Source organism: Taudactylus pleione, unplaced genomic scaffold (genome assembly GCF_031769625.1).
Source record: "Taudactylus pleione unplaced genomic scaffold, aTauple2 ptg000671l, whole genome shotgun sequence".
NCBI lineage: Eukaryota > Metazoa > Chordata > Amphibia > Anura > Myobatrachidae > Taudactylus > Taudactylus pleione.
In genome coordinates, this window is record NW_028285073.1 from 7,624,647 (window position 1) to 7,651,777 (window position 27,131).

At 43.6% G+C, this 27,131-nt stretch overlaps 1 protein-coding gene across 1 annotated transcript in view; it reads right to left on the bottom strand.

Annotated features, from left to right (window-relative positions):
- Nucleotides 1-27,131, bottom strand: part of VPS13D (vacuolar protein sorting 13 homolog D) — a 265,234-nt gene that overhangs the window by 136,384 nt on the left and 101,719 nt on the right. Inside the window, exons 43-56 of the mRNA XM_088455788.1 lie at nucleotides 18,370-18,505; nucleotides 18,129-18,176; nucleotides 17,145-17,295; nucleotides 16,565-16,775; nucleotides 15,012-15,259; nucleotides 13,643-13,834; nucleotides 11,712-11,838; nucleotides 11,078-11,220; nucleotides 8,980-9,110; nucleotides 8,723-8,898; nucleotides 3,718-3,841; nucleotides 2,227-2,462; nucleotides 906-1,014; nucleotides 184-347 (exon numbers count right to left, since the gene is read on the bottom strand). Of these exons, the coding sequence (XP_088311914.1) occupies nucleotides 184-347; nucleotides 906-1,014; nucleotides 2,227-2,462; nucleotides 3,718-3,841; nucleotides 8,723-8,898; nucleotides 8,980-9,110; nucleotides 11,078-11,220; nucleotides 11,712-11,838; nucleotides 13,643-13,834; nucleotides 15,012-15,259; nucleotides 16,565-16,775; nucleotides 17,145-17,295; nucleotides 18,129-18,176; nucleotides 18,370-18,505 (2,196 nt within the window). The remainder of the gene's footprint in view (nucleotides 1-183; nucleotides 348-905; nucleotides 1,015-2,226; nucleotides 2,463-3,717; nucleotides 3,842-8,722; nucleotides 8,899-8,979; nucleotides 9,111-11,077; nucleotides 11,221-11,711; nucleotides 11,839-13,642; nucleotides 13,835-15,011; nucleotides 15,260-16,564; nucleotides 16,776-17,144; nucleotides 17,296-18,128; nucleotides 18,177-18,369; nucleotides 18,506-27,131) is intronic.

The following is a 27,131-nucleotide window of genomic DNA, read 5'->3' on the forward strand; positions in this document are numbered from 1 at the left end:
GATTATAGATTGGTGGATCGTGGAGATGTGCTCGTAGAGGGACAGATCTTATATTACAGACATATATACCTGTAAAATTTGGAGTAGCAAAGGGGGGTGTAAATTTAAAGGGTGACACCCGGTGTGAAACAAACACGGCCAATTTTAAATCACAATTGCAGAAAAACCATTAAATCACCGTACCGGTTATCGGTGACCGCCGCGAGTCCAGCTATATCCAGCACCAAGGAAGACTCAAGAGACCGTACATTGGATGGCTTGTTTGGATTATGGGGAGCCGACGAGCCTTCGTGGCACAGCATACCAGTGCCCGTCATTCGCCAAAGCTGCGACCGCTTGCCCGGTTCCTGCCATTAATAAGATACATAAAACAATCCCATTTGTTGTTTACATTACCTGGAAAATATTTCTATCTTTAGATTTCAGCAACCTATTGCTTTCAACTATAAATGTCTTCTATCCAGCTTCCCATCGCAGTGTGTGCGGCCCCAACACAACTGGATTGCCAAAGAGGGATCTTATCGAAACAGTTAATAACATTATTGTGCATAATGGGAATGCGCTCATAAGAATGACCACAGGTAATCTCATCTTCCAGCCGCACTAACAGGCTGCGCTAAAGTCAGAACTTGTCGTTCTTTGAGCCACAAATTTTGCTCTGATGTAAGTATATTATAGACGGCTAATAACTGCGCCCCAAATGACATTTATTATAACAGAAGCAGAGGCGACAGATCCACAAGTTAAACCACTCTGCAATACTGAAGTACATGACAGAGGACGGGGCTATCGTGGTATGATACAACACATACTCTGTACTTCTCACTTTGCCAGCTCGCACTAATTATCCAGAAGAAATGATTGTCACACGTAATCCATTACTGGGTCAGTGCAACAAAACGTACCTTCTTCTTCAGAACCACTCTATGGGATTTGGGATGGACATCTAGAACCAGTTCTCCATAAATAATATTCTTTGACTGAGTGACAGGTAGAACATTCCCCTCCTGCAGGCTGTAATGAAGTCACAAGGGTATAGTCAGAATCATTATATTATATATATATATATATATATATATATATATATATTTATTTATTAGGGATGTGCAGGCTTGGATAGGTTCGAATTTGCACGCAGAGTTCGGATTTTTCCCTCCAAAAAACGGAACTCAGAAAGAGGCAAAATGTCCTTTTGTCCAGGAATGATGATGTTTGTCCATGCAAGATGACGATTTGCCTCTTTCTGAGTCCCGTTTTTTGGAGGGAAAAATCCGAACTCGGCGCGCAAATTCGAACCTATCCGAGCCTGCACATCCCATATAATATAATATATATAATATAATATATATATATATATATTAGGGATGTGCAGGCTCGGATAGGTTCGAGTTTGCACGTGGAGTTCGGATTTTTCCCTCCAAAAAAACGGAACTCAGAAAGAGGCAAAAACGTCATCTTACAAGGACGAACATCATCATTCCTGGACTTTTGTCCAGGAATGATGATGTTCGTCCATGTAAGATGACATTTTGCCTCTTTCTGAGTTCCGTTTTTTTGGAGGGAAAAATCCGAACTCCACGTGCAAACTCGAACCTATCCGAGCCTGCACATCCCTAATATATATATATATATATAGCACTTTTGTCACTATTGTATACATTATAAATTGAATTAGAGGCAGTCTTATAAATCTCGCACGACACCCACATTTCTGCCTTCTCTATGGGTACAATTCAGCCTAAAGTGCCCCACGTATCAATACAACCTATTGTTTGCTACTGAAAAAGTATTTGCAAAGAGACGTTCTACGTTCAGACTCTCAAGTATACAGTATTAGCAGATAATGTTTTCAGGATCTCTGCCTGTGGAAACAGGTGGGAGTGTAACTCACAAAGCAAAATAGATTAACTAGTCTGCACATGCAGAAAACCTGAAAACATGACCTGTTGGTGGTACTTGAAAAACACCAAAAAAAGATGTGATACATTTTACAGTATATGCTGGTACTATAAAAGCATGGTCTTATTTAAGATGACCATATTTTACATGTGGTTTAACTACAACCTTCTCTCACTCTCAGTGGAGTTTGTATGCTCTCTCCGTCTTAAGAAATACAGATTGTAAGATGCACTGGGACTGGTGTGAATGATTAAACCTGTTGTGTAAATAGTGAACAGTAAGCACTATTATAAAGAACTGTTAATAAATAAACATTTGTAACCTTACCCAGAGAACGTATAGGTGGCAGCAATGTAGATGAAGTTTTCATAGTACAGCTGTTTGCTGTCCTGGAAGTCATTCATGTTGCAGACGATCTCTGAAGAACCTGCTCCTTTGACCGTCAGTGTAATGTAGGACGGCAGAGTGGGCTCATCCCACGCATAATCCAGAGAGGCTGAGGCCGTCACCTCTGTCCGCAGCCGAGGCTCTGCTACTCCGTGCTGCATGAACACAACTGGCACCTTCACAGATAGGAAGATATACTGGTAAATATCACTCTCATTACGTACACTATCGTGGCAAAGATATGACCGGATACACTTCAAACGCCGGGTAAGTATGGGGATGGGGGTGAGACAGAGTGCGGGGGAGGGGAGGATGGAGCGGCAGAGAGGAGGGATGGACAAAGCAGCAGTCAGAGCAGGAGGTGGAGTAGCGGATGGAGGGGTGGGGGGGAGGACGGAGAGGGTGGAGCAGGACAGAGGACGGGGGAAGCAGACTGAGGTGACCCAGGATATGACTAGTCCCTTTAATAGAATGTAAATAATCCTGTATATAACATGTGTGTAAACAGAACTAACAAACCAGCTAGTACATTATTGGGGTATTTACAGTCGTCTTGGGGTTCCGAGGCCTTAATAACAGAGTTATACAGACACTATTATGAGGATACGGAGGGTTAATGCGGTAATGGTTTTGGCTACGCGTGCCAGCTGAAAGTGAGTTTGTGGAGTCCACCTTCTACTCCATGTTTGATCCTGCCATTGGCAATAACAGACAGTCACTCCAGGAAGTGGGAGGAGGTATCTGCAGAGGAAGTATGCTCCAGGCTTCGGGGGGGGTTTTGGTTTTTGATTTTATAGAAGATGAACCCAGACAAGTGCAGGACAGATGGACCAGTAGCTTATTTTCATGTGACTAAAAGACTACGACAGACCAGTAACAACTTTCATTAAGACTTCGGGTGGAATTCCATTGTTTAAAGTGACAGGAATTTGCGGGCCGCTAATCTATGCAATTGTTCCAGATTTTCGTGCTGATCGTGCCCAAAGTGGTCTGGTTTAGCCGCATAAAGCAGCTAAACCCGACCAAAGTGCTGGGCGCGATCGCGAAAAGTGATGTTTGGGCACCCAAACATGTCACTTTTCGCACAATTCAGCTCTCACCCCCCTGGGACTGCGAGCTGAAATGTAGCGCTGTCAGCTGATCGTGCCCGACAGGAGCAAGAATTGAATAGCTCAGTCGGGCGCGATGGGGGCAGGAATCAATTGAATTTCGCCCTTCATGTTCAAGAGCGCAGAGCTTCCGCATCAATACAATGGGAAGGAAATGAAAGAGTTATTATGCCGACTAATATTTGAAAGAAAACTTTTGTATTTTTGATGGAAAAACCCATCTAGCAGCATGTGCCTGAATATGCCCATTAATAAATCTCTCTGTCTCGGCTGGTGAAACAAGAGGCACGCATTCACACATCTCCTAGTGTTCTACACTCGCCTTAGAGAAGTTATCCACTCGAAATGGAGGCGGCAGTTGATCGGTGTCGCTGAATGAGATGCGGTATGTCGCGCCTTGCAACGTGATTTCTACCCTCAAAAAGTAGCATTTCCCAAAAGTATCCCTAAGGGAAAACAGAAAGGTTAGTAGACACGGGGTTCGAATTGATAGCGCCAGGAAGGAGCTCAAACTTCAATTCAGTGTGCTGTTAGGCCAGACTAAAAATGTCTTCATGCACCCCTCCTGACGCGATGCTGTCTTCTGCCCTTAGTGCCGTGGAAACAGCATCGCGCCGGGCAGGTTAGGTGGAGAATGCTGATTTTCGTGACTAAACACCATATTTAGGGTGTGAGAACGTGCATTCTCCAACATAACAGCGTGCTGAATTGAATAGCTCCGGGAGCTCCTTCCCGGCGCTGTTCAATTCACGTTGAATTGAATCGTGCCCATGATTTGAAATAAAAGAACCATTGAAATAATGAACTAATAAGTACTTAAACAACTAAAAATATTATATAAAGTAATTTTCTAGACATGCATTCATACCCTGAAAAGATTTCCAATTACATCACTACATTGTAAAAATATCAGCTGCCAGGAAAACTAATTGCACAAAACTAGAATGTTGTTTCCATAGTAACTCAGCACCTGTGTTTTTTGTTGTCCTTTTTAAGATATACTAAAAACATTCTTAAACATTTGGGGGTACAGCCGCACTGATGGGGGATAAGCGTCACACTTGGGAGGTATGCATAATGGCCAATCATCCATAATTACCAGAAACAGCCCAGGATTTTATATATCTGTCCCTGTAAATATCATTTTTGTTTCCCCTTTGTTTGCCAGGAGAACTCTTAATGGAAAGAAGAGTAAGAGAATTGTGTGTTAAATGGTTTGGACAATAACTGTAAGGCATTGAAGACGCATTTTCCAGTCCGTAAGTTTAAGGCTAGGATTTTGGTGAAGGAATGCATCCTTCGACAGCATATCCAAATCAGAGGGGTAGCCACCACAAAGGTTCCCGAATGGCCAGGTCTTTGTACTAAAAATGGCCAATTATAGAGCTAGAGAGTCACTACTATCCTCTCTCCGGAAGCATAGTGATTAGCAGGACGAGCTATCCAGTGTAAAAGTCCAATATCGCCATCATCACATCAATAAATCATACAGATCGGCACCAGCATCGCATCAATTAGACATGCTTGCAGACCTTGGAGCAAAGACCGTATTGGGGCAACTTATACTGAAGTGCCAAAAGTCATGGGATAGCAGTATGTGTAAAGGTAATGGTATGTGGCGTCACTGTACTGTGACGGCTTGGAGATGCCCAGACCTGCATCATTTGTAATCTTATATCTTGTGAGCCCGTTAGAGCACCTGCTAGGCTGCTCATGGCAAGGCGACATAAATTATCGGAGCTCGAACAAGGCATGATAGTGGGTGAACGACGGATGGACATTCAATTTCCGAAGTTGTACGGACATTCAACATTCCTTGATCTACAGCAGTGGTAGCCAACCCGTTCCTCGAGAGCTACTAACAGTTCACGTTTTCCAGACCATCTAGCTGGTGCACAGGTGTAGTCATTACTAACTGTCACATTTTCAAACATGTGGTACATTCATTCCTAACCCACACATTCTACAGATCCACAGGTGGCCTGGAATATATGAACCGTTGGTAGCTCTTGCAGACCAGGGTTGGGTACCCCTGTTCTACAGTGTCACGTGTGTATCGGGAATACCTCATGGAAGGCATTACCACCCACCCTGAACAAGGCAATGACCCAACCATGGTGGCTTAATGATTGTGATCAGTGACGTTTGGCCAGAATTGTCCGTGGTAACAGACAATCGGAACTGACTCAAATCACCTAGCAGGTAAGTGCAGCTATGGGAGCAGAAGACCCCCCCAGAGTGTCCTTGTTAACACTACAACTGTGGACAAAGGGCCTGATTCAGAGCCGCTCGTAAGCGGCCGCTTGTTCGCTCCGAGCGATGTTTGCCCAACTGCGCATGCGTACGGATCATTATACGCATGCGCGAACCAGTCAGTGCGGTCGAAATTCATGTGCTCGCAAGATAGCGAATGCCTGAAAATTTGAGTGACAGGAGTAGGCGTATGTGGGTGGTAACGGGGGAAGGTGCTTGAAAACGGGGAGTGGAGATCCGAACGCAGGCGTGCTTAAAGGTCAAAACGGGCGTTTTATGGGTGTGCATAATTAATACAGCAGCGTCATTGACCACGTCACTGGGTTATTTTATAGCCAGAACTGCTCGCAAAATTGTGGTAGCAAAAACCAACCCCAAGAATAGCGAGCAGTTCATACCCTGGTCAATGTACTCGATTAATCTAATAAATAGCGGACATGACGTATGATGCGAGCGGCCAGGGGGCATATTTTTTCAAAAAACGACCGCAAGTTTTGTTCGCTCGTTCAGACCTAGAGGCGTGAACAGACCGCAAAGAGCGAATGGCTGATTTGAATAGCCACCCCTATTTTTTGGACGAGCGAGCGCTAATTGCGTCCGGCTCTGAATCAGGCCCAAAGCGCCTAATCTGGGCTCGTGACTAATTGGACCCTGGGGATTGGCAACATGTGGCGTGGTCCAATGAGTGACGGTTCCAGTTGTTTCAGGCTGATGGTAGAGTTTGGGTGTGGCACAGACCCCATGAGGTCATGGACCCCAGTTGTCAACAAGGCAACGTACAGGCTGGTTGTGGTGCCATAATGGTGTGGGGTGTGTTCACGTGGCATGGGTTGGGTCTGCTGGTACGGCTGAACAAGCCAAACACCTGTCGTTTTAGTGTCTGATCTCCTGAGCCGGCCCCCACTACCCAATGTCATGGCAGTGTCCCCCAGCTTGGATGTAAAACTTCCAGTTTGAATGAATCAGAGAAAGTGAAGGATCCTGCAGGTTCTGATGCTGGATCTGCATAGCAGCTGCCACTATATGTGGGAGGGCCAGGTGTGTTCCTGGGTGTCTGGCATGCAGGATGAACAGACCGTCCCCCTGCTCAGCACACACAAGATCCACAGATAGAAAAGCCTGCTCACTGCTTGACAATGGTTGTCTTAGGGCAAGTGACATTGTGAAAATTCCTGGAGATGTAAGGTCAGTCCCATTCATTCTAGTTTCCCCGAACCTAGCTCCCACCTGAGAATAAAAAAAATTCTGTTATAGGTACACGCTCTTGCGGCACCAAACGTAGACTGGCCTGCCTTGGCTGGGGGTGGGGCATAGGGGAGGAGGAGCCTGAGCTGCACATCTCTGAAGAAATTAACTGTTTTGTGCCCAGGCTCCACCTGCTACCCTATACCCCAGCGTAGTCCCTGTGTCCCCTATGGAAGTGTGAAGAAAAAATTAGACACTAAGCCAACTAATTAAGGCAAGCAATACGATGCAGATCTACCATTAGGCCCATGAAGCTTATAACTACATCTCCTCCCACTGCACAGAGTAATGGAGACACAGAGAGGAGGGAGGCCAGCTGTGAAGCCCGGGACACGCTCTCCTCCAAATATGTTCTGCTTCACCCAGGAGAGGAAGTACACAGAGAGCACCCCAAGAAGGAAGTGGACTGTGATGGGAGAGGTCATAGTCCCTTCCATGTTACACTGTATGTCTGTATGACGACAGGAACACAAGCAGTATGATTAAAAAAAAAAAAAAAAAGAATAAAATGAAACAAAAAAGGGGTATATTTACTAAAGTGCGGGTTTATAAAAGTGATGTTTGCTATTAATGTCTAGAAGGTGCTAGATAAATAAGTAGAATTTGATTGGTTGCTATGGGCAACAACTCCAATTCTAAAAACCCGCACTTTAGTAAATATACCCCTAAGGGGCATATTCAATTGTGTGCGAGAATACCAAAAAACCCACACCTGTGAGGTTTTTCCTGCAGGTGCGGGTTTTTACTATTCTATTAGGTGCGTGGTTTTTTAAAAAACACGCACTGGGAGGTTATTTTTCACGCACCTCCTGAGCAAGCATGATTTTTCCTAAAATCGATGATTTAAGGAAAAATCACCGGGACCTGCTCTGACACCCCCGCGGCACCCCCCCCCCCCCCTGAGGACTAATTAAGCAATTGGAAGTATCCAATTAGCTTAATTAGTCATTAATTACTTACCTTCCTAAGCGCTGTCTTCTGCATCTTCTTCTGCATCCAGCGTCAGGAGCCGGCTCTTCTGCAGCAGTATGTCAGTGTGTGTGCTGTATGTAAGTGTGTGTGTGTGTGTGTGTGTGACCCCCGATGCGGTGTGTGTGGCTCCCCCAGAATGGGCACTGGCAGAACTACATCTCCCAGTAGCCCTTGCTCCTCCCATCAGTCCCCGGGACTCCCTGCAGCCCCCTCTCCAGTAAGAAGAGAGAGGGGAAGCCACTTGGAGCCGCGGAGACCCCCTGCCAGGTAGGTGTTTTGTTTTTTTTCCATTTAACGCGGCGCAGGGTTTTCAGAGCTGAAAACCCCACGACCACTATTTTTTTATTTGAATACCGCGGGTAGTGGGAGCATGCATACCCGCGGTATTCCGGAATTGGGCGCGAGGTGTGCGAGGATTTTAACTCGCTAAACCTCGTGCCCAATTGTATATGCCCCTAAGTGCGCAGATAAGAGGGCAAATAAAAAGCTGTATTTATCCTGATGGAAAAGGGCTTAGTAGGAAGGGGAGAATCTAAACTTTTAGGTCTAGATGCTCTGCGTCCTAAAGGTGCGACTTAACCCCTATCAGTAGTGCTACCTAATCCTACATACTAGCTGCTGTGCTGGTTATATCATAGCCCTATCTAGTTGGGGTGGAGAAAGATAATGAAATAATTAATAGTTGAAAACAGGAATTACACCCTATAACTTATCAAAACATTTGCATTTAGTTCCCCATAAGACTTGAGGAATTCATTCTGGTGCCTCAAAACATTGCAAACTAATGTTTGTGATGAAATGTGGACCACCACTACATTAGATATCATAAAATAAGGATAGGCAATGTTTGCAGTTACCTCATGTTAATATGAAAGGAGTTATTTTTATTAACTTCAAAGCCACCAGACCAAATACAGTTGGAAACATCCATTAGTCGCACACAGAGCAATTGGTCATAGTCATTCCTTGGCCAATGAAATACCACACTGGAGCCGGGGAGCGTGGAGATATAACCATCGGGATTGCTGGTTCCCTAAGAAGAACATAGGTCCATCAATCATATTCCAGGTCAACATGATCATCTAATGAACTGTATTTTCTTAAATGCACTTACCTGTCCTCTAGCGAATTCTCTTTGTGCAAATGCAAGTTTGTGAGCTGATTTGTTGATTAATAGGTATCGAGGAGCAAAAGTGACCATGCATGTGTCTATGTACCTCCCTCTGCCTTTTTTGACATCGATACCTAGGAAACAGGTGGTCGTAATGAGGTATAATGTTAACTGGAATAGCACGGAGCATGTAATAATGCAAGAGGAAGGGAGTTAGGGGGAAAAAGGGAAGGAAGTGAGAGGGCAGATGGGAAGGACAGGAAAAGAAAGTATGGGAAAGGAAGAAAAAGAAAGAAAAAGAAAGGAAGAAGGGAAAGGAAGAAAAAGAAAGGAAGGGAAAGGAAGAAAAAGAAAGGAAGGGAAGGGAAGAAGAAGAAAGGAAGGGAAGGGAAGAAGAAGAAAGGAAGGGAAGGGAAGAAGAAGAAAGGAAGGGAAGGGAAGAAGAAGAAGGGAAGGGAAGAAGAAGGAAGGGAAGGGAAGAAGGAAGGAAGGAAGGAAGGAAGGAAGGAAGGAAGGAAGGAAGGAAGGAAGGAAGGAAGGAAGGAAGGAAGGAAGGAAGGAAGGAAGGGAAAGGAAGGCAAAGGAAGGGAAAGGAAAGGAAAGGAAAGAGAAGGGAAGGAAATTAAAGGAAGGAGAAATCAACTAAAGGAAAAGGAAGGAAAAAGTAAGGCAAAAGAAATGTAGAAAATTAATCCGAACAATGCAGATGTAAGATGACTTGAGAGTAAAAAAAGTTTAGAAAGATGAAAAATAAAGATAAATAAATCTGACCAAAGAGATGAAAGAGGTAAACCATTGAGATAAATATATACACACACACACACACATATATATATATATATACACACACAATATATACACACACACACGTATATATACATGTGAGGAATGAAAGTCAATAGAGACTTGGAATGAAGACTGTAAAAAGCTGGCCACACACATAGTGATCTGCACACAATCAGCCGATGTGTACGATTTGTGTACGATTTCCCTTGAAACTCTTCCCTCTGCACACGATCTGCACGCAATTTGGTGTCCAATCTTCGTACGATCTCTCCTGCAATCAGACTTTCATAGTGCATTGTGTCCCAGATTGTCAGATCTGCCCTACTGCACGGCAGATATGAAGATGCCATGTGCGACCAGCGGGGACGCGCATCGCATCGTGAGTGGGGACTCGTGATTTACTCTGGATTTGGCCGTATTTTACACGATCTGTCGTTCCAATGTGTCTGAATCGTCCAGATCGGGTAAAATATCGTTGTGTGTGTGTGGCCAGCTTAAATGTTATTACAGAAGAGGAATGGAGGTGAAGAAAATAATTCAGTGGCAAAATGTGGAGAGAAATGTGAGAAGTAGGTAAGGAAAGGCATATAGAAGGGCAAATCAAGAACTGGGTCTATCCTGATAGAAAAGGGCTAACAGGAAAGGGAGGAACCTGAACTCTAGACCCCCTGTGCCCTATAGATATGAGGCTACCTGACTCAGGTGAGTGAAAGGAGAGCTGGGGTTATAATCTAGACCTATACACTGCAGCTACTGTGCTGGGTAATATCATGGCCGTGTCTAGTTGGGGTGGAGACAAATAATTAAATCATTTCCGTAATAGCTGATCACTGGCAAAAACAAATAACTAACAGTCTCATATATTACAAGATATATCAGACATAGCCCTGCCGAATATCAGTCCTTTAATCTATTACTGTAATTCCCCAACAATACTCCCAATCTCCTTCCTCGGGAGGGTTTAAGTTGAGAATAAGGAAGAGATGTTATTTATTATTTTATTAACAGTTTCTTATATAGCGCAGCATATTCCGTTGCGCTTTACAATTGGAAACATTGATAGAACAAAACAGGGTAATAACAGACAGACATAGAGGTAAGAGGGCCCTGCTTGCAAGCTTACAATCTATAGGCAAGCTTACAATATGTTATGAATACAGAGAGAAGTGGCTGAGATAACATGACTGCTGGGTGTGGGATATGAAGACATAAAGAAAAATAAAATGATGGTGAAAAGAGAACATAAGATGCAGCCGGCATAGAGAGAAGTGACAAACATAGTGCCGGATAGGAAGCCCTCATCTGTGCCTCTTACCTATATTATAGATGAGTCCTGGACGGTTCCCTTGCTGGATTACTTTCAGAGCTCGCACTCCACTGCCTCCGTCTAAGGAAAATGCCTGGCACCAGCCTGGAATGCCGTCTGGGTGAATACCTTTCCCAATTCTCATTGTACAACTGTAGTTTAAGAATAAATGACAGTCTCCTATATTATAAGATACATCATAAGAAAACTCCAGACATATCCATGCCAAATATCAGTCCATCAATCCTAATATCCCAACTACACTCTCCCTCCGCTTCACCAGGATGGCCATCAGATACAGATCAGCAGTTTTAAGCGATGTCTATTGTCCATTCTTAGTTCATTATGGGATGATCAATTTCTAACACTGCTCTAATCACCATCGAGTGACTGAGGTGAAGCTCAGGTGTAACTAGAATGTGGTGTCTATGTAGTGTGATCAGTAATCTATACAACATGGAGACAGGAGAATGCAGACTTGCAGCCAATCAGCTGACTTGAAACCAATGACATCACCGGGAGACACAAGGTGCAAAGACTTAGAAACTTACTCTTGATAAACTTTCAGTTGATGCAAAAAAGACAAAGTGACTGAAATGGCCACTAAATGACGGGTTTCCGTTTTACTGAAGGATTCACTTACAGGGTTGGAAGCTCCTTATCTGCATAACAGAACAGGAGGGGACTGAGACTTCTGGCAAGTTCGTGCTCTTCAAACTGTGCAGCCGCATCTGTTTTTGCGTTGTCCTGACGAAAGATCAATGGTAGACCTGCGAAGGGAATAGCGACTTTAAGTGCCTTATGGTGGTCAATCAACTGAAAATAATTATACACATTCTAAGAAACAAATTATTTAGAATATTTATCTTACTAATTTGTGTGCGTGTGTGTGTGTGTGTTGCTTCCTTCTGGATATTTATGTGGGTGGGGTTTGGGATGAGCGGGATGGGGGCTGTCACTATAAAGCACCAGGCCGTGAATCCTGAGGCAGCCTGTTGCTGAATGGGGCCCTACAACGCAGTGCATTGTGGGAGATCAGGCAGGAAGTGTCTGATCTGATGAGCAATGCTGCAGAACCATCACAACTAAAGGTAAGTAAGGGGGGGGCATGGAGAGGGGCAAAGGGAGAGTTAAAGGCATCAAATGGAGACATGGAGGGGAGCAAATGGGCACATTTTGACACAACTACTTTAAAAAAGGGACTGCTTGGTAATTATTTTGGCCTATGGGGTGCACTGAAAAAATGATGGAGACCCTAAGGGTGCCTCAGACAGTTAGTTTTGGGAACCACAGTTCTAGTCTAGGAGTTCTGCCATTTCATTGCCTGAACAGATAGATGCATTTTTTTTTATTAACAATAGGAACAGTTTGAAGTTTTAATATAACATGCAAACACTTGTTTACTGAACATAAAAGTATAAGGGGTATATTTACTAAAGTGCGGGTTTTTAGAAGTGGAGATGTTGCCCATAGCAACCAATCAGATTCTATCTACAGTATAATCGTCTAGATGGTGCTAGATAAATGAAAATAAGATTCTGATTAGTTGCTATGTGCAACATCTCTACTTTTAAAAACCCACACTTTAGTAAATAGACCCCTAAGAGTGCTGTACGTCAGACCTTACAGATGATGACACGTGAAACAAATATTTTATTGAGCTATTATTGAGCTATAGTGCAATATCAATGTTACCTGAGCTGTAGACAATACTATTAATTAGTGATATACAATAGATACGAAAGGAAGAGAAGCAACAGTAATAAACCTCAACAACTGAACTATAAGCACTGCTACTTTCTGAACTAAATATGCTCCTGTCAGCAATACAATGGTGACGACCATGTCCATTTAAAAACATACAAGCAAATATTCCAAATAAATGCACATGCTAAAGTATACTGATGCTGCAGAACAGTCAGGACAACCAGGACACTTCAGAGCACAGAAGTCAGACGCCTTTATTATTGTTTATGCAGCATCCAGGAAACAGGGGAAACCTGAAATTATTGAGCCCAGTGGCGGATTTATCTAGGGGCTGCAGACTTCCCCCCTGTAAAATCAGTCACTTCAGTGAGCCAGTGCAGTCCGTGACTGCACTGGCTACACTGTGACTGGAGGTGGCTTCCCACTGGAAGCGCTACCTGCCAGTCACACAAAGGACAGGCAGCCCCAGGGAGAAATGTCTCCTCCCCGTGGGACTAATAGTACGGGCTGCGATAAGCAGAGAGCAGCCTCCAGCGGAAGCCGCTGATCTGCCTTTCAGGCAGCCCTACAGCAACCAATGCAGTCTCCAGAAGCCGGTATTATATGCATGCGCCGGTCCCACCACCTGCCAGATTCATTGCGCACGTGTGGGGACCCGGCCGGCCACGGTCAGACTAGCAGCAGCGACAGCCCCCCTCGGGTAAGATGGCAGGAACCGCTGCTGATTGAGATATCCAAGTATATATTTTTGAATGAGGCTCCTTCACTTTTATTTAACTACTGTACATTACACTAAAACAGCCTATATTTCAGAGCATTAGAGAGCAACCGATAGAGAACTTTTTGTTTAGAATCCCCATTACTAACCTGTTTTGTTGATCAGCCAATAGGGGGCAGAAATAAATATTTTCAAAGAACCCTCTGCCCGGCACATGATGCGTATGGTGAGGTTCAGCTGCCTCTTGTTGGCATCATACAGTCGCATCCGCACCATATAGTTCTGAGTTCCGGGTGGGATCAGCAGCTCTTTGCAGTGTTGAAAGTTTTCCAGAGAGATTCCTGTTACAACAGGTGAAGAAAGCATGGAAGACAATGTTGAGGGCTAGAAGCACAATACTACCACACAGAGCTTGGAAATTAGATCGTTACTTCAGATTTAAATATTATCACCCTCATGTCTGTTACATGGCCCTGATCAAGGTCAAATCAGGATGTGGGGGCATATTGTGGCATGGGCACATGTGATTTATTAAGGGTTATGTATGGTAAGCCGTTATGAGTTACATGTTCCAAATTTATAGCTTATGGTCAGTGCTTAAAGTGGTCCTAGAGATGTGGTGGAACTCCCCCCCCTCCCCCCAATGCTTTTTCCACAAAGGGGCGTGGTCTTGAAAGAAAGGGGCTTGGTCAGACAATAGTATTCCCAATTCAAATGATGCCACACAGTAGCACAATCGTATCCACATTACAGTACTGCCCCTGATTCACATTACACCACATAGTAGTGTCCCTTATACATGTTATGACACACAGTAGTGCCCCTTTTAAACAATGCCCACAGCAGTGCCCCTAATACACAATGCCCACAGTAGTAGTGCCCTTTATACACAAAGCCCACAGTAGTAGTGCCCCTAATACACAACGCCCACAGTAGTGCCCCTTATACACAATACCCACAGTAGCAGTGCCCCTTATACACAATGCCCACAGTAGTAGTACCCCTAATACATAATTGCCCACAGCAGTAGTGCCCCTTATACAATGCCCACAGCAGTAGTGCCCCTTATACAATGCCCACTGTAGTGGTGCCTCTTATGCAATGCCTTCAGTAGTGGTGCCCTTATGCGGTGCCCCCATTATGGGTAGTGCCACGCATCGTAGTGTGGCTCAGTAGCACCAAGCATCTTTTCGTGTCAATCTGCACGCGAAATACTACGTTACAGTGTCAGCGGCTGTGACACTGTAATGTAGCATTTCACATGCAGATACACCCGCAGCTGCACACAGAATATAGGCATACCGCATATCATTTTAATCAACAGAAGCCGCTTGTGCCTCCTATTCGCATCACTTTGTAAATAAGACGCATCTGACGATAAAACGTTGCGTGAAAAGATGCTCGTCGCTACTGAGTGGCACTCGTAGCGCACAGAGGTAAGATGTATGTGCACACAGCTGCACATACTAACCTAGAGTATGCTCCTCTATAGGAATATGCTGCCGTAAGAGAACTCACCGAGCTCGAAGTTCTGAGTTGTATCAGCAGTGTGCAGAGCCAGCTCTTTGCCAGACTTCAACGTTCCTTTAAGAAGTGACCCTTTGACATAAAAGTTGAGTTCGCAGGGTAAGAGGTTGCAGATCACCACGGTGGGCAGGAGGAAGATGGTGTGACCCGGCTGTCTGTAGATTTGTTTCGCACTGTCTGAAAAAATATTTGATGGCATGTAATCCGGATAGTTGTCTTTCTTCAGAGCCACACAGAACCTACAATTATAAAGGACAATAGCAATACTGCATCGTTTCACAGATTACCAAAAGACAAACAATACATTCACTACAAAAAGACGTAAGATTTCAATAAGATATAACTATAAGTAAGACATTCAGTTGTGGTTAGCAGAGCTGGATGTATAATAATTAGAATCAGAGACTTACTGAGCACACTCCAATGAAGACTTCTCACCAAGAGCAAGTAATTTTCCTACAGTGAGTCTCAGGAACTAAAACTGAATAGACTGACTGGCTGTCTGACCCGAGACAATGACAATGCCTGTTGTTCAGGTGAAATAGTCAATAAAACTTCACAATTATCAAATCAAATAAAGGATATGGCTTGTTTCACGATTCTGCCTGATTAATACTGTCCTTGTACTAGATTCAGGCTTGATCTATACCCTCTTCCAAATGAAAGGAGAAATAAATGCGTCTTCTGTGCATTGTGCGGACAGCTGCCTTCATAGGGGCACATCTCGCCAGCCTCACCCTAAGCGAGCGCCACGCGGAATAAATGTTACAATGACTATCACACCAAATCTCTGCATAAAGGGAACATTGTATTTCCATGCTCTCACATCTGCGGGGATCAACATAATTCTGGCGAGTTAGCCAACATTTTTAAAGCGGCAGTAATTTAAAAGGCAAAACCATTTTTAGTTTTGTCTTTTAAACGATTGCAGCTTTAAAAATAAAGGCTAACTCGCCGGACTTGCTCCTGTGTCTGCATCTCGCGGGCTATTATAGAGATCATTCTAGCACCCTGCACCTGTCGCAAGCTGGGCAGTTCCTCTTTCCTGCCTCGGGTGTCGCTCTCTGTTCTGGTGCTTCTAGCATGCTGTAGTCTGTATCTTTGTTGCATCAGCTGAGTGTGCTAGAAGCACCAGAGCAGGGAACGACACCCCAGGCAGGAAAGAGAAACTGCACGGGCTGTGACAGGTGCAGGGTGCTAGAATGAACACTATAAAATTACTTTAGGCCCATAGGGTACCAAACACAATAGAAAATAAGCATCAACTTAACTGTGACAGTTTCTTTAACAAACACATAAACAGATTACATTAGTTTAATCCGCACCGCACATACACTTCCGTTCTCATACCTAAGGTTTATACATCATATTGTTCCAAACTTTTGTGAACAGCTTAATTCATAACAGTGTTACTTACATTTTACTTTAAAACAAATACTATAAAACTGCTATTTCTACTGAAAATTAAAAAAATACAATCAACTGGCCTCTGTGACGGCCAGCCATGTTTTCACCATTAACGTATGTATCCCAAAATTCTCCACCTGAAATATCTGCTGTTCTCGGCATCCATGGAGTGACACTCGCGCTTACTGCTGGAAACCTCTCCTGTCTTGGCGACATTAGTCCAGTGAATGGGCGTTTTACAGAAGAACACTCCCATCCCTCTAGGTCGAGCCTGCAGTCTCCAGGATGTGAGGTGCAAAGGAACCGCAAAAGAATCTCCAGGCATCACGGCAGGGAGGATCACCGGCTCTGCCAATATACCAGAACAACTCAGAACACGTACAAATGATGTAAAGCAGTATGGGTATTTTGAACGATGGTAGATAAAGACCATCTTGTTTCCAGTGTGTTATGATAATTACCTCAATCGCTGTGGCAATATAGGCGCAAGGCAGATAAAACCAAACAGCATAAGACAGAACAGGAGGCAGTGAGGAGCCCTCCCCCAATACACCATTATCATACCAGTGCTGGGGCAAGAGACCGCAGTATGACCAGCACATATTATTGCAAGTATGAAATAACATAGAAAATGAGAGATTGGGTCCAAGCACTAATGGAGACTAAAACCAATCAGCCATCTAAAGTCAAAGTAGGGCAAAGACATAGGAAACTTACTGTCCGGGGCTGAAGGGCTGTCCAGGCGAAGCTCCATAGGGATTTCTAGCTTGTTTTTTACGATCAGAGACGAGCGGACAGTTATAACCTTGCGTGCGCTGCCTTCCATAGTTACAGCGAACACTACTCGAACTGGAGGAAGGGCTGAAAACTGCCAACATTGAGATAAAGCGCAGTTATAAATCTAGAATGTCACAGTTTAAGTCACTGACACTTATAATATACCACAGTTATTCAGATTACTGCTATAAACTCACTTAATATTAGCAGCTTCATAGTGGCTTGAAATGTATTGGTGTTATTGGTGATATGGACACTGAGGAGATCAAACCTCTCTCACAGGAGGAAAGATGGTAAAAAGTATTGTGGATCTATCTTAATTGATATAATCTACTGGGTTATAATTCTATTAAGACATCTGGCTCCTTTCATCAAACAGTGACCAGACACACAAGCTGTGTACGCACTACGCGATCCATTGAACGATCTAAAGTTCCGACGCGGATGAGTACGATAGATCGTGCGAATTGCATAGTGTGTACGGACTATCTGCGCGCTCCCAAGGTCGCATGCGATATCGTCCAGTCGGCTGTACTGCACGGCCAAAAGAACGATATCGTATGTGGCGCCGTTGCAGGTAAAGAAGGACGGGATCGTTCCGTCGCTCATTACATCGCTCAAAGTGTACCCACGGTAGGATATGTCGGCCCGTCAGGCCAACATATCATCTGGGAACACTTCGGCGAGTGTGTACCCAGCTTAACTCCACCGACTTCCATCCAGAACAAGTAACATGACACTTTAATTTTACCCACAGTCAGTCCCATGACAAGTACAGAAGGTAAGGGATCCGAACAATGGAAGATTTCTTATCCCACGATAGATAAACTGGAATCCAGTTTATAAATCAGGCCTCCTGTAATCCGTACCGTCTATATATATATATATATCAGGAAATGAGAGGGCATTAGAGCGGGAACTTACATAGACATGAGGATGTATTATGTTAGTTCTACTAATGGGACTTCCAACCTGAAAAATAAAGATCATGTGTTACCTATCGCACGGGCAGCATCATTAGCAATCAGAATTTCTACATTGAAGTAAATACCGTATGATACAGTTTAATGAACAAACAGCTGAACAATCAGGATTTCATTACAAATGTCTGCACACTACAGACAGCATCATTAGACACCGATGGGCACAAGGAACAGGTGCTTACAGAAGATGAAGAGGTGTTCTTGTCGGGAGCCGCATAACGGAAAAATATCCCAACTTTATCCACAGACACCGGACTAATCTGCTCCCAGCCGCTGACGCGCACCTGCAGCTGGTGTATCCGCAGGTCATGAGTATGTCTGCGAAGGCAAGGTGGGACTGTCAGACATGCTAAACACTCTTATGATAGAACATTACAGACTGTGAGACATCAGGTTTTGAATCCTAGAGATAGAGCAAATAAACTGCATAGAGGAAGAACTGACTCTTGAACATGCATATTGGTCATCTTACGAAGTGTAACAAATGGACAGGCAAATGATTACATTGTAAGACCATCAATAACATTGCCGTTTCTACTGCAATTTACATTTTACTTTTTACAACCTGCAGGTGTGAGGGCTGCTTACAAATGTTACACAATGACAAAGAAATTATTCGGAGTGGGTTTGAACCCATTGTAAATATCGGGCAGGCTGTAGTTCTACCACTTGTAACCCACACCGGGATAAATTATTCCAATAGTCACGTGCTGATCTTGCTGTTGTGTATTACAACATGAGTGGAGGAAAGGAGTTAACCCCAGGTTACTTTAAGTTGTACAATCGGCAGATAAGGCCTCCGCCCGTCCTGATCTCATACATTCAAAGGTAAAGTGTGTCACAATATCTTCAAAAAGTAGAGTTATGGTAAAACATACCCTTGTTAACTCTATTTCTTCAAAGTCCATAGGGTCCACAGGGGAAACAATTGGGTGTAGGTTGGACTTGGAGGACCGAACACCAACAGCTAAGCTTTTCAATCTCATACGGGGAGCTACCACAGGGACTGCTAGGTGGTCCGCAAGTTTTGCCAGCACCTGTGAAAAAGTAGCCCAGGCTGGGTTCTGAAGAGAGGACACTGGGACTGATGGGCCCGGGGCAGTATAACCAGATGCACAAAGACCATCCTGAATGAGGTCCTCTGAAGCTAAGCCTGCTGAGCAGGACTTAAAAGACACCAGAGTGGGAGGAGCAGGCTGCTTGTTATTCTTGCATCTGCCAGACATAGCTGCAAGAATAATGTAACACACAATCTGACACAGTGCAGTGAGCAACCCAGATGTATGTGTAATATGGCACAGTGTAGTGAGCAACAGTGATATATAGTATGTGATAGCCCTCACAAATATAGGGAGATGTGAGGTACAATGAACTCCCTATACCTTAGTATGCCAGGGGTATAGTAGAAGAAAGGGAAAGGTAAAAGCTGACAATAATATAACTGAAGTGGGCACTAAAATCAACACAGACCGTAGTGGCTGGTAGGATATAGCGCTGTCTAACCTGGCCCTTGGGAGAGGTATACACGGAGACTGGACCCAGTGTTCCCGGAGACCTGAATGCAGAAAATGGCTGCCGTGAGTCTCAGAGGGGTTGGAGGGTGAGGCAGAAGCAGTTCAGGGAGCAGCAAGACCGAAGTGGATTGGCGCCCTGAGCTGCGGGGAGCGCCCACAGGGAGAGCGCCTTCTCCCCTATGCTGACATTAACCACTGGGTCCCCTGGCTTTAATTGTGCCCTGCGCCAGTGCTTGCAATGCTTTGGTGGTCTAGTGGAGCCCCGGATGAACCAGTGTCCACATCAGCACCTCCAGTCTGTCACCTGAAACCGTAGGCAAGACTGCACATAGATGCGGGGATCCGTCTTGCTTGTCCCATTGAGTCCTGGCTGCAGTCTGGGGTCTGGGGAGCCTTGTTAGCTAGGTCCCCCTCTGAGTCCTGTCGGGAGTACCTAGCTGAGGGCTGGTGTGACGGCGCCGCGGAGGGGTGATGGAGCAGCAGTGCAGACGTCCAAAGAACTGTCTCGCGCTGCTGCTCAATAGTATAATAAATGAAAATAAAAGTAAATAATAAAAATAAGCTTGGGCTGCTTAATAACAGCCCCACTGTTAAATCGGTGATCCAGCTCCTGCCGGACACCAAGGAAACTGAGTTGCCCTCTGTGGGCGGGGTATAGGGGGAAGGACCGGAAAATCCTGGGATTAAAAAGCTTTGCTGTTGGAGGGGCGTGGCCTGGAAGCCGAGGAGGAAAGCTGCATGGAGTCGGGGCTCCGTTACGACTGAGCCTGCTGATCCAGTCCCTCCGGCCGTGCGCGGTGCTTCCTGGCTCTCCTACCGCCACAAGCCATCTCTGCCCCCAAGGCGGGTGTTCCCATTGCCTAGCGGGATCCTGGTTCCCGGACTCGGGCTGCCGGACCTCGCGGCCTACTGCAGACGCGGTGCGTGGTGCTGGATTCCGGCCCTCGCCTCCCGGCTCCTGCATCGCGCCTGGTCCACTGCCAAACCCCGCGACGCTGGCTCACAGACAGTCAGCTGGTGGGTGCGAGCAGCAAGGGGAACACACGGGGACGCCGCTGGACGGGTCCCCGCGACCGCATATCATAATTGCAGAAGGCAGACGCTGGCTCCTTTCAAGGTCCTTTTACAGACGGCGCCATTTTGCAGACACTGCATATACAGGAGACAAGGTACTGTGTGTTACCAGTTAAAGCCCTATACTGGAGAACGTACAGCTGCTTATAAACAGAAGTCTTGCAACTCTATACTTCTTTTGAATCCCCAGCTATAGCTGATGATAAATTTGGCAATATTTATGTACATATCCTTTACTCTGGGGAATAGTTACAGTGCCAGCTTCTACCACCAGATGGTGCTCCAGCCCTATTTTTCAAGTTACTTCACAATTATTTGAAATGTAAAGGATCTCCTGTCTGTGATCACAGCCATTTCTAAGCAACACACTCCTCAGTATTATCATAACCTGGTGAAAATTAAGACCAATCTCTACATGGATAAGTTCATGGCTCCACAGCCCACCCCCAAGGCAAATCGAGCCAGGGGTAGTAGCAAACGTACAGATCAACCTACAGACTCTGTGGAAAACATGCCACATACACATAGTTCCGAACCCGCTACTACCCATAACACAATGGGCCCGGTTCCTGCTCCTCTCTCATATGCAGAGATAGTTAGAGCCATTAAAGAAACAGTGGAACCACTACTGCAAAACCAAGCGGATAAATTCATGGGGGCACTGGCGGATATTAAGACGCAAATGTCCTCTGTCTCACAACAAGTGCGTGAAAATGAAAACAGGATCGGAGTCAACTTTCATGAACTTTCGGAACTAAAACAACAAGTTGCTACCATGTCGACCACTCAACAACAATTACTATCCAAGGTAGACGATCTGGAAAATAGGTCCAGACGCAACAACCTGCGACTTCTGGGTCTTAAGGAAACGATTAAAGGCAACGATCTCACTAAATTTCTTCAAACCGATCTCCCTGAGCTACTCGGCATCTCGGCTGAACTGAATAATTTTGAGATAGAACGAGCACATAGATTAGGTCCTTTTCGCGATTCTAACATCTCACGCCCTAGAGCTGTTATCTTCAAGTGCTTAAATTTTCGTCACAAGGATCTGATATGGTCAACTGCTCGACAGAAGGGCCCTCTTCAGTGGGATGGCCAACGTATCCTCTTGTTCCAGGACTACTCCGCGGAGGTTGCCAGAGCACGCAGAAATATGTCCCCTGTCTGCTCTCAGCTCATCCAATCAGGGACTCGCTTCGCGCTCTTATTCCCAGCTAGACTTCGCATTTTCTCATCTCAAGGCCCTAAAGATTTCACAGAAGTTGCTGACGCCCAGGCTTTCCTTAACGAAGTAAAAGAGTCCTCGGACCCCTCCACGATGGACCATAATGATTGATTACGGGAAGATGTCCCATACCTATTTTGATGCCTTTACCAGGTTTTACCCTTTTCTTCAAAAATATGTTTATAGTCTGATTTAGGATTATAATTACATATATACTTGTGACGTTGCTTTATAGTTATTATTAAGACTATTGTCTTTTTTTTTTTTCCTTTTCAATAGGCTGAGATCAATGACTATAGTTTTGGTTATATGTTTGCATTTGATTCGCAATCTCTGCATATCAGCGTCTTTCTTTATTTTCTTTTTATGTCTATGTCCATTTGTTTATTTGTTTCTTTATACTGTATGAATCACGAAGCTCATGCCCTTCATAGCTTATTTATGACTTATACTAGAGCCGACATTCATATTATTATGAACCTACCTAACACCAACCGGTATTATGGGGAGTATATTAACATTTATACTACACTTTTTTACTATTTGCATTACCTAATTTCCACACCTTGTGATGCATTCCCACCTTAGGTTTTGCACCTGGAATGTCAGGGGGATTCACTCACCAGTGAAAAGAAAGCGCATATTGACATATCTTAATAAGCTTAAATCCGATATCACTTATTTACAGGAGACTCATTTAACTCCCACAGAACACGCCAAGCTAAACACACTGCACCACCAGGTACTGGCGTCATCATCATTTGGTTCTAAGTCACGTGGAGTGGTAATCCTAATACGCAAGGGTATTCAATTCGATATTCACTCCTCTGATGTAGACCAAGAGGGCCGATACATTCTTATGGATGTCACGCTAGACGGCACTAGATATTGTTTGTGTAATGTCTATGGTCCCAATATATATGATAAATCTTTTTTCTTAGGATTGATTAACAAATTATATTCTTTTGCAGATTCTAAGATTATATTAGGGGGTGATTTCAATCTGGTCGCTTCCCCAACCTTAGATAGGAAAACTTTCTCTCATTCCTCCCCCAAACAACCAAAAATAGGTTTAAATTATATAGCCAAAGAATTGAATTTATTAGATGTGTGGAGAATGAGACACCCCACTGATCTGGAATACACGTACTACTCAGCCACTCATAACGCCTTTTCTAGGCTTGATTATTTTTACTTATCTAACTCAATATCCCCAATGATTATCGATACATCGATTGAAACTATAGCTATTTCGGATCATGCGCCGGTGTGGGTGGATGTACAGGGGAAATTCCTTTTGGGTTCATACTCCCAATGGCGATTTCCGGCAAAATTAGCCTCATCCCTTAAATTTAAGTCAATGCTAGAGTCTGCTTGGGCCAATTACGAAATGAACAACCAAATACATAAAGATAACCCAGGTTTATATTGGCAAACTGCTAAGGCGGTGATTAGGGGGGAAATTATCTCCTTTATGACAAAATATAAGGCTGAACAGGACGCCACTTATAGATCTGCACAGACGGCCTTAACATCCGCATTTCAAGCTCTAAGAGCTTCATCCTCACCGGTGACTAGAGCCGCATATGGTGAGTGCAGGTTACACTTTGATCAAATCCTCACTCAAATGGATGATAAATATGTATACTCAGGTAAATTACATTTCTTTCGATACGGCAACAAACCTAGCCGACTCCTATCAAACATGCTGAGAGGTACCAAGCCACATAATAATATTGCAGCTCTCAAAGATGAAAGCTCTGCCATACAATTCAATGGCAAAGATATCGCGAATATCTTTTTCCGTTACTACCAAAACCTCTATTCCCAAGACCCAATAGATATCACTAAAAAGGAGGCTTTTTGGGAATCACACACCCTGCCACAGATTTCATCTGCACAGGCTGATATATTGATTGGCAAAATTACACATGAAGAGGTAGATCAGGCTGTTAAATCTCTCAAGACGTTCAAGGCCCCAGGCCCAGATGGTCTGAGTGGGGAGTTTTTCAAAATATTACGTCCTCAAATCACAGAGACTTTAACTAATGTATTTAACTCCATAATGGATAGTAAAATAATCCCTCACTATTTTAATTCGGCCATTATAAAAGTTCTGCCGAAGTCAGGCAGAGACCCCCTTTTGCCTTCATCATATAGACCCATTTCTCTACTTAACGTAGACTATAAATTATTGACAAAAATTTTAGCAGAGCGGTTGAAGTTGATTCTCCCGTCTATCATACACCCGGACCAAACCGGGTTTATTTGTGGCAGAAATTCTGTCACAAACATTAGGAAAGTCCTTACGGTGCTGCAGTCTCTGCATATGGGCGAGACGGGTGATCCCAGGTTCTTGTTGTCTTTAGACGCAGAAAAAGCGTTTGATCTGGTAACCTGGGATCACCTGTTTGAATCTCTGCGTCGGTTTGGTATGCCCGCCCTTTTTGTTGAGATCATACGATCCTTATATACTTCTCCCCTTACTCAGATTCTCACTAATAGATATTTATCACCTGTATTCTGTACACAGAGAGGGACGAGACAGGGTTGCCCGCTTTCTCCACTTTTGTTTGCAATTGCGCTAGAGCCATTGGCAATAGCAATAAGACAGGAAACGGAGGTAAAGGGTATTACTATCAGAAACCAAACATGTAAATTGTCTTTATTTGCAGACGATATGATGCTTTTTATATCTGATCCCCTACGATCCATCCCTACACTTCTGGGTCTAATTACCACATTTGGATCATTTGCAGGTTATCGCATCAATGTGAGTAAATCTGAGTTGCTCCCTATTGATGCAGCTACTTTTTTAGCTACACATCCCCACATAGCCTCTCTTTTCACAATTGCAACACATAAATTAAAATACTTAGGTATATTTATACCAGCTCAATTATCCTCTCTATATGCTTTTAATTTCTCTCCATTGCTAAATAGATTAAACTCCCAACTCCAGAATTGGAAAGATCTTAAACTCTCTCTACTCGGACGAGTAACTGTAATAAAGAGTGTGGTGTTCCCGAAACTAGCCTATCTTTTACAAACTTTACCCATTACTTTAACAAGAGTGGATGTACTGAAGTTTACGCAGATCTTTTTTAAATTCTTTTGGCAGTACAAGAAACCGAGAATGCCGCGTTCCCGAGCTTACCTATTGAAAAAAAAATGGAGGGCTGAGCATCCCAAGCATCTCTGCATTTGCAAAAGCTGCCATATTCCGATATATAACTGATTGGTTATTACATACCGATCACTATACTAATCCTGACTTGGAGGAAGCATTATTTCACCCATATGCCCCAGCAGCCTTGTTACACACCCCTAAAATACACATTCCTAAGATATTTCGTTCTAATATTTTATTCTGGGACACTTACACTACGTGGTTGAAGGTCCTTTTTCATCCCCGTACATCCCCTTATGGGGTAATCCCTGTTTTCCCCCTTCACTTGACATTCCTCTTTTTAAAATGTGGAATCAAAAGGGAATCATGTCCATCAAAGATGTATTTGATCCGGGTGGCAATTTGCTCTCCTTTGTACAATTACAGGATAAATATGACATCCCTCGTACACAATTTTTTATGTTTCTACAAGTACGTCATTTCATTCAATCCTTAGATAATCCTTTATGGATCTCAATTAACACAGATACAATGGGTCGCATTCTACTCTTATGTCGCTCAACCAAATTCAGAATAGCTCATTTATATAAATACCTGATTGAAATTCCTATACATGCTTGGGCACCAGTTGCGGAAGCTTGGCACACAGAGATACCCGAATTATGTGACTTGGAGCCATTTGTTGCGAATCTGGATTGTGTTTTACCCTGCCTTAAGTCAGCGAGACTTCAAGAAATTCATCTTAGAATTTTAAATCGTACATATATGTCCCCGGCCCAACGGAGACATTTTGTGCCACTGGAGGAGGGAAATTGTGTGAAATGTGACTGCTCTAATGCCTCTCTCTCGCATAACCTCTGGTACTGCAGAAAGATCCATAGATTTTGGAATAAAATTTTGTGTTATCTAAATAATACGATACATCTTAAATTGTCCAAAAATGCGGCAGCTCTTATTTTTGCAGAATTTTCAATATGGGAGTCTGAGTCCTCCTTGGGCCCATGGAAACCTGCTCTGAGAGTCATGGTTACAGTAGCTAAACAACTTATCCTTAATTACTGGATCTCAAAATCAGCACCTACACTAATGGAATGGAAAATTGCGCTGCTGGAGGTTATTTATGCGGAGAGACGTATGGCTATCTTTAACATCGAAAGAGGGGTACGGATTTTTTCCAAAAAATGGGAACCATACATACAATGTTTACCGGTCCAGATTCAGAATAACATATGGAAAGTCTTTGATCACACGGAATGGTTTATGCTAAGAAATATCACTTAAAATGCCCCTATTGGTGCTATTTATATGTAGCTCTCTGTGAATCCCCCCAGACAAGGTATCTCTCACCTTCTGTCAGTGATTCCCCCTCTATTTCTATTTCACCTTTCTTTCTTCTTCTGTTTCTTTTATCATTTTATTCTAACTCTCCCCCCCCTTTTTTCTAATATAATTCTGCATTGATGTAGATTATATTGACGCAATGATTGACTGATATACCGAAGTTGATGTGATAATTGGTTAACTCAAAATTCAATTGCTGCTTACACTGGCTCTATAAGTTGCATAGTTTGAGTGACATTGATTGTATATTTACTTGCATTTCTATACGGTGTACTATATTGATTTTTTTATACAGTATTTGTAATTTTGTAATTTTCTACATTATATTATATTCAAGTACTTTGTTTCTTTGTACTTTGACATAATTTCAATCTATATTTGTACTATTTTCCAAAAAAGTTTGAAAAGATTAACAGTAGTTTGTATATTGTTTGTTCCAAGAAACAGACTAGTCGTTTATCAGACAATTTTATTTTCTCTAATTCTTGGATTGTGCAATGTATAATTGTTTTATTGCTGTTCAATAAAAAGATATTTAAAAAAAAAAAAAAAAAAAAAAAAGCTTTGCTGTTGGTGTCCGGTCCTCCAAGTTCCACCTACACCCCAATGTCTCCCCTGTGGAGCCCTTTGGACCCTGAAGAAGAAATTGTATTTTCT